The 8,572-nt window shown below is 40.6% G+C and overlaps 1 protein-coding gene across 8 annotated transcripts in view; it reads left to right on the top strand.

Annotated features, from left to right (window-relative positions):
• Positions 1-1,815: 1,815 nt before the first annotated feature.
• Positions 1,816-8,572, top strand: part of kaznb (kazrin, periplakin interacting protein b) — a 105,950-nt gene continuing 99,193 nt past the window's right edge. For 5 of the 8 annotated variants that reach the window (XR_004656395.1, XR_004656394.1, XM_034869855.1 and 2 more), the window contains exons 1-2: positions 1,822-2,065; positions 2,169-2,264. Coding sequence is in view for 4 of the 8 variants with exons in the window: in XM_034869855.1 (XP_034725746.1) it covers positions 2,189-2,264 (76 nt within the window). In the remaining 4 variants the exon portion in view is untranslated. Of the gene's footprint in view, positions 2,066-2,168; positions 2,265-8,572 lie in introns of all 8 variants that reach the window. The other 3 variants (XR_004656392.1, XR_004656393.1, XM_034869848.1) reach the window with 2 other exon arrangements.

Here is an 8,572-nt window from a genome sequence, read left to right as displayed (position 1 = left end):
TGTCCCGTGTTGGAAAACATTTTTACAGGCATTTTTTGCCTGAGAAATGATTTAAATGATTAACTGTTTATCAGAATTGTTCCCAATTCATTTTCCGTCTCAACTAATCGACTAATCGACTTTCTTCTTCCCTTAAAACGTGAGCTAGTCTTGTCCTTTTATTTAATGTGGATTATTTCAACCAGAGATCTGGTTGAATAAAAGGACTCTGGATCAGACCTGATCACTGGTTTTAAACTATACATTTATTTGTTTTCTAGAGAAAGATAGCCCGCCAGTGACGGTAGACAGTGGGAGGGAATGACAGCTGCTCATACATGACAATATACAGCCCTCAATAAACCTCACTCTGCCTCTACTTCCTGTTCAAAGAGAATGACATTAAAGCTGATGAAGATGGCGCAGAGATTTATTCTGCTGGGCATTAGTCTTTCAGACTTGAAAGTGAAATTGCGTTTCAACTCTTCTCCTTGTGTGAAATTCCAGCATTCCATTTGATCGTAGCATTCTGCAGATTGTGCTCGTATTGTAGGGTATTGTTTTCATGTCTTGCCATTATCCTTTCAGCTGCAGAACCACCTATGTAAGCCACATATCTGAGCCTTCCTCCCAGTGCCCACTGTGGCCCACTGAGCATCCTGCCATTTCCTTTCAAAACAGGAGGATGTGATGCGAGGATGTGAATGCAGTGGTCAGGTTCCCGGTGTGCTCGCCTTGCGGAGCAGTGGTGTGAGAGATGGCTTTATGACAATAGGCTTCCTGACAAAGTTATTTTTTTCTTTATTGCTTGGAAAGAACTTGGCTGTTTAATGCAGTTTTATACGCATGCAGAGAGGTTAGATAGTGCAGGCATGGCTTCAGTGTGATAATATGTTGGTAAAGTCTTGCAAGTGGCAGAGGTCTCCATGCCAACAGCAGCACAATGGGTAAAATATAGCTAATCATGGCTCCAAGGCCTGAGAAAGTATTTTAAGATCTTGTAACATGCTCATTTGATGTCATGACACTGTTCATTTTTCATTACATTAACACCTTCATGTACCTTTTAGCTGCAGTGGGTGGAATATCTTTTTACACATGCCTCTAAATCGCATTTTTCACTGTTTCACCACGGCTGTTGCACTACATGGAAAGGCAAGTAGGAGTTTATAAGTTTTATTCTTTGGTTGAATACGAGTTAATCTTTATTTTATACTCAGCAGTTTTCTACAATTCTTTTTCAAGACAAAGCCTTTGGAAACCACCAGGTGTACCAGCCCTATTTTTTACTTTTTTTATTCAAGCCCTCCACTTTCTCATCCTCTCTTTTTTCCCCTCGGCATTCATAGGGGAAGATGAAGCACTCAAGTTTGCTAGGATCTGTTTCCCAGCAGCGGGCCTGAGCTTTAAGATGGATTGAGGGGATTTGCATGGTGTGGGTTGGAGAGAGTAAGAGATGTGAGGGAGAACAAGAGAGAGAGAGATGTTACTGCTGAGGCGCAGCAAATGAGGGCTGTAGAGAGGGGAGGAGGGAGAGGGAGGAGAGAAAAGGGGGCATAGTCACACAAATCAGAACGCAACCGTCCCGTCCTGTGCTCAGAGGACGACGCTGCTGAGAGTAGGGGGGGAGGGGGGGGGAGGATTGACTTTTACCTGCTGTGGACGCCACGCTCACCCCTCGCCTCCCCTCTTCTTTGCTCTTCCCTTCAACCCAGCCTGTTTGGAGCCGCAGAGGACTGTCAGCCTGTACAGACGAAGCACAAGACCAGAGTGCTGGCAGAGCAACTGTGCCTGCAGCTCTGCTACCTGCTCTACCACCCTGTATTACTCTCCCTCACACACACACAAAGACTAAAATGCTCTCACAGGCACACATTCAGAGAACTTTCTCTCTTGCGTACACACTTACATGCTGACAAGCAGGCAGGCAGCCACACCCTCTCCCATTATCTGTGCGGCGAGCAAATCAGCTCATATTGTTGTTAGCAGCGAGGGGCTGCGTTTCGCTCCTCAGCAACAGCAGCAGGACGGGTCCAGAGGAGAGCAGTCATTACCAGAGATCACACACCAGCTTCTGCAACTGAAGGCAAGCCACCCCCTTCTCTTCTCCCTATTCATTTTTCTCCCTTTTTCTCTCTCTTCTTTTTCCATCTTGATGTGACGCAGTGTTGCTGACCTTCTCTTCTCAGCGTGTGCCTGTGGGACAGCCATGGAGGACACCCTCACCTGCAGCCATGCCACCTTCTCCCAGGTGTTTGGACGCCAGGGACAGCTCATGCATGCCAGTGAGTAGCCACAATCACACCACCTGCCTCCTGACAAATTATTACCCAGCTGTGTGTCCCGCATGTCAGCGTAATTGATCTCCACCCTCAGCATTTCCTCCTGATCCCATCCTCAATCTTATTGCCATTTCAATTTAGCTGATGCTAAGAGGAAGAAAAAGGTGACAGTGATGACACTGTGATCTTTTTCATCAGCTCCAATCTAGCTAGGCTGCTGCTTTGACAAAGCATAGTTTAAAAGAGAAAAGGAAAAAACTGGGTTATTTTTGGAAAGGATATCAGAGATGTGCGTGCTTATGTAAAGGGCAAGAAGAAATAAGAATTTGTTTTGATTGTGATTGTGGTTGATGTTTCTGTTTGCTCGGCAAGTTGCTGAAGACCATGTTGGATGCATTGAGGTATTACAGTATATAACTAATAGTATTATTACCATTTTTATTTTAAAGGTGGGACTTGAAAACAGAAAGAGAAATCAGAAATAGACTGTTTTGTGGCTTAGTTATTGTTTTGTTAACAGAGCAAGTTGTTAGCAAATAACATCCCTGCATGTTTTTAGCAGTTTGAATTCTTAAGTTGCAGATCTAGATATTTTTTTCCGTTAGGTGTATAACCAATAAGACCGAATCTATCTGAAATATATTCATAATGCAGGTCCGCAGTATTAGCGAGGTTGAGTCTAACAGGCTGAGGCACTATGAGAGATGCTCCTAGAGCCCCGACTGATAGCTGAATTATTGAAAACTAAATCTATCAAGATTTCTAGGGGTGCAGGAACATTGAACGCAACCTTGGAGCGCTGCAAATGAAGCATAATTCAAGTGATATCTTATTATGTAATGCACATGATCAGAATACATATTTCCCTCTGAAGGAAGAAAAAGAGCGGAGGTTGACTTATTTCCAGAATGAAAGTGTCCGCTGCATCCTCCCTCAACTGACCTGGTATCTCTCCTCATGGAGTCCTGCTGTGAGAACTTAGTCAATGCCTTTGATGCCTCTGCTTGGCTATAAATGCAAAGTGATTATTCGCACAATGGTATAATGGATAATGAGAAGAGCTCAGGGCAGACATCATAATAAAATAAAAAACTTTAGAATTGCATCCCATACATTGAAATGAGTGTGAGAAGAGGTAGTTTCAATGTGAGTTATCATTAAAGACCCAGCTAAGACAGAACTTTGTGTATCTTAGAATGGAAACACTTCAGTCATTATGCCCTTACATGTGCTCTCTACATGTTTCTTAATAAGCAGTGTTGCAGGATTTCATCTGTTGGGATTTAATTTGCCCGTTTGATAAGTGGAGGTATTTGAGAAGATACACATTAGGGTTCCATGTCTTTGCTGATTTTCTTTGCCCCCTCTGTGCACTAGTGAACCCTTTTCTATAAATAATGCACTTTGTTTTTCTATTGTTTGAATGTATCTGTGGGCTTAATGCATGTGTTGATAAGGGCATATTATAATTAAAGGGTCGCAAGGCCCTGATAAATATTGTACTTCATACAGACAGACCGCTGGAAGCATATTTACTATCTGAGTGGTTCTGAAGTGTTCCTGATCCACTGCGTGTCTCTCTGGTTGTTGATGTTTATGTTATCGCGAGCAGAGAGGGCAAACCTTTCAGGGTTTATGGGTAAATAATAAGTACACAAACACTGGAAAGGTCATACAAATAAGCAATGAAAGGGCTTAAATATAGGCAGAATAGTTCACATAAAATGGCCTTGTGTTAATCTATGTGCTTGCCTTTTTCACAGTAAAGTACTGAATGTGTGACTGGGTCAGCTTATCTGGAGGGAATCATTGATAAAAGGGAGATAAAACAATAAGTTGTTGAGGCGATGCTGAAGATTTGTATTCCATCATGGCTGACAGCTGAGCCGCTCTAGCTTTCAAAATAAATGCGTGAAAGTTTTAGACATCTGAGAAAGTGGAACGATTTGATTTTAAATAGCCAAAAGAGAAACAGCAACTGAAAAATACATAATACACTCAGTTGCCAGTTTACTAAGCACACCTAGCTAAAACTGATGCAGTCTAATACAACACTGCATTAAATCCTCCTCTTAGGAAGGTTATAATGTTCCGTTTTTGTTGAGCCTGTTGATGATGTTGTTGAGTAGCAGTAGTTGATTCAACTCATTTTCATTCTCATTTTGAAGGATGCAGTTTGGGGTGCTGTTGAACTATGTTGCATTATACAGAGAAGTCTTTCGATTATTTTTGTCCTATGCTAAATAACAAATACACCTGTCTGTGTACTGCAGTACCGTGAGCCTAGGCGCTATGGCCAAAATCTTCCATCCAGACATACTGTAGGTAATTTCATATCTCGATAATGATAAATTACTATTTTGCATGTTTTCTATAAATAAATACTATTCTCTCTATAAATAGTTTATATAAAAAAAACACGTTGTAAAGCCTATTTTGTACACTCCTATGTGAAACAAATACTTGTCAAATGAAAGATACTATTTTCCCATTTTATCAAGAACTTTAGTACTAACTATTGCCGTAACACGTTTCAGCCGCTGTTTTTTTTAAGTTGGGATAGAAACAATGTTGAAAGAACTATACATTAGACATTTTTATATAATTTTGACTGTATTATGTACTGTATTATCATATTGCACAGCCCTACTACAGTTTATCAGCAGCAGCAGCTACATCCTCCAAAAGAGTAGTGGTTTCAGTTTTTCACAGTAAAAACTATGCTTATTAATCCTCTTACAACTCTCTCAAATTTATCCCCAGGTTGATGTATGTTGATTTTTTCTGATGAAGTAAAACTTACAAATAAATGATATTAAGTTTCAATGAAGTGCTGCACAGCCATTCAGATTCTGCCACTTCTCTTAACACGCATACCAATTTCTAAAAATGCCGTATCTGTTTTTGTTCGGTCCACTGTGTCTGTTTTATCATGAAAGGGGCCTCATGAAAGCGTGATGTGTGTACCCTATCTGCTTCAGGCAAATTCTTTTTGATTGTGCCACAATAAAAGGGTTAGTTGTCAGAATGGATGCACAAGTAAGAGGGGCAAATCTAACAGATATGCAAATTCCAGTTCCAGTTCGGCTGCTGTTGTGTTTTGATGGATTAAACTAAAATTGGGTTTAATTTTAAGTGACTGGCATTCTTTTACAGAAAAAAAGCAATCTTTTTGAGAAAAGTTAAGTTATGATGAGAGCTGCTAGTCCACAAACATCTTGAAATTTTAAATATGTTCCAATATTTGCGGCCATTAAAATGTCCTCCTCCCTCGTGCAGAGCAATAGAAGTGATTCGACTAATGCTTACATGGACAACATACATTAAGCAAAAGTATAGCAAGAGTGTTCTCTCGTCCAAACAGCAGTTTTTTTTAATTTTTATTCTGTATCTTTGCCACTGGCAAATGGCAAGTAAAACCTTTGTATCTGAGAATGACATCCATTATTCATTCACAACATCTTGACTTTCCTCGTGTTGCCTCCTCATTGCTGGTTGAATTCCTTCTTCTTTATCTTTGCTTTAAGTTTAACACAAATTTGTCCTACTTCTTGCCCTTAAACCAAATTGGCAACAAAACGTTCATAATGGTTAACAGCTACATGAAAAAAGCCTCATGTGCACTATCACTGCGTTTGCATATATCCTTGCACACTCAGGCTCTGCTCGTTCTTGCACAAATGACCCAGCCCTAACAGTGCAGTGGTTTCAGTCACCTTTCTGCTCCACTGAACCAAAGTGATGTGAGGATCGGCACGGTGTAAGGTTGTCCGCAGTGTAGTCCAAATGGTCCACCAAGGCCTATAACTCTGAATATCTTCATGCTCTCTCTGGTGTAGAGCCATCTTTATGTTTCTGCCTAGCCAGGTCAAGGTGCTGGCTTATGGCCAACGTTATCGTCCCTATTAGACTCCTGGGCTGCTTGCCATCGAACCTAATAGTACTATAATTCCGAGAGAGAAAGTCTCTTTAAAGTGCTTCTTTAATTGAGTCACTTTCAATTCAGGTGTGTACTGAATTTCATGCAAAAAGAGCACACAGAAACTTTGCCAGATATAATAAACTTTCCTTTTCTTTGTAAAAGCCCAATCAGAAATACCAAATATGCAAATTATATCTGTGACCAAAACCGAATTGGCCTTATACATCCAACAGTTTATATATGCTTTCTTACAGTATTGATCCTTGTCCCTGAGGACCTCCAACAGCAGTAGAAATCACTCCATCAGAGTAGATAAAGGACTAATTTAGATCTGCCTCTCTCTTGTAATCCCCATATTGGATTTAAGAACCCTATAGTTCAGCTGAGAATGGCGGACCTCGCCTATCTGTCAGTCGGTTCATCCCGATTCACAGCTACATTCTCGGGCCAGTCAGACATATATATCATAATTCTAGTTTTCTGTTAAAGGTAAACATTGTATTGGTGAAATAAATGTACAAGCTGTGTCCTCAGGCCCTCAGTCCCCTGTCCCCCTAGGTCCAACGCCCCTGCCTGTATTTAGTTGCATACGCTCCTTCTACTTCTCTTCATGGCTTCATGTTTCTTCATTAGCACACTTTCTCTTAGGGTGATCAATACATCAATGGGAGTTCACTGACTGCGTTAGTTCAGTGTTTTCTCTCAGAACTGATGTGCCTGTTCTTTGACAGAAGATCAACATCTCCTTGACTGACACAAGTCTCCTCCCTGACTAAGCTTTATGAACTCCAGACAGCCTTGACAAGACAGGTACTCCGCTAAAGTAGTAGAGAGAACATGTAGCTGCATGGTGGAGCTCCTAACAGATGGTATGAAAAATCCAACACCATGAGGAAGGAAGCAACTCCCAAGAATGGCTTGCTATCACATCCTTCTATTCTGATTTCTTGCATTTCATAATTTGTTTTTCAATTATCTTTTGGTATTTAATTGCCAGTAGAACTTAAAGGCAAACGTAGATTATTGGTGATGCCTAGCTTGAATCAAAACAGGGACGTTGTGATTACATGGTACATGTATTAGACCAAAGGCCCGTATTTCATTGCTTTGCACTCCTACACACTGCGTGAAAACAATCTCAAATGTGAAACCGGTGTGACAGGAGAGGCCAATAAGCCATTGTTCTACAGCAATGCAGCTCTGTGATACAGTAGCCTACTTAAGGCCCTGACACACCAAGCCAATGGCAAATAATTAGTGGTGAAGAAGCCTGAATGTGGCTTTGTCTCATGTCACCTTTGTCTTGGCCAAAAAATTGTAATTGAACACACTGCAAAGACTACAGGTGACAACCAATTGGCCCATACAATCTGCGCCTGTGGGAAAATAACTGAGGAAGTAACTTGAATCTATTTCCTATTCAAAAGGGGAAACCAGATATACAAACCATTGCTATGACAGATACAACAGAATAGTGTTTGGCCACCGGAATCAGCCAGCGGCAGCACAGAGCCTACGGTCCCGCTGCTTCACTGCCCGCCAGCATGACGGCGAACGCCGGCACAGGTGTGCCAGTTTAGCTGGTGATCATGTTAACTGGTGTTATCTGCATAAAATCTGTGAATATTCAAGGCCCTGCCTACTTTTTAAGAGCAAATGTTTCTTCTCAAAACCCAACACAGCAGTTCAAACTATTTGAATATCTATTTCTTTATGTTTGGTTTTTAGAACAAACATTTGACTAACATGCTTGCAGTGACAATGCTAACATACAGATGGCCAGCAGTTGTAGCCTAATGTTTACTATGTTGACATTCATATTTTAATAACTTGTAGGCTGACATTCATCTATTGCATGCAATATGACATGGAATACTAGCTGTTTCTGGTTTCACAAAAGACAAGGTGAAGATGGTCAACCTGTGTGCTATTGTGAGATGGAATTTAGGAGTGAAGTTATACATTTGTTATAAATATAAAAAGTTATAATTTAGGGAGAGAAAAGGAAAAAAATATATTTGACAAAACAATCTCACCACAAGGTTCATTTAGTAGCTGTGTTGAAGCTTTTGTTGCATTATTTTTTTGTCAACTTCTGCTTCCAAGACAAAGAACAATAAACTTTAAATATCGCGATATACTTTCTTGTTTATATTTCTCCTACAACATTATGGTTCACTTTCTTTAGCAAAACTAATTTCGGTTCGACAGTTGCTGCATCCTTCCCTGTTCCACAAAAGGCAATTTGTTTTTGCGGCACACCACTAAACAAAAACTGTTTTATTTGGTCTGCAGGATTCATTGAAGATGAAGTGCTTTGCGGTTTCTGATGCATTGCTGCGTTGTTTCAAAGGATTGTAGTAATTTCTTGCACTTTGAACTGTTGTGC

Source organism: Etheostoma cragini, chromosome 4 (genome assembly GCF_013103735.1).
Source record: "Etheostoma cragini isolate CJK2018 chromosome 4, CSU_Ecrag_1.0, whole genome shotgun sequence".
Classification (NCBI taxonomy): Eukaryota; Metazoa; Chordata; class Actinopteri; order Perciformes; family Percidae; genus Etheostoma; species Etheostoma cragini.
The sequence above is the reverse complement of the archived record's forward strand: the minus strand, read 5'-3'. Positions and strand labels throughout refer to the sequence as shown.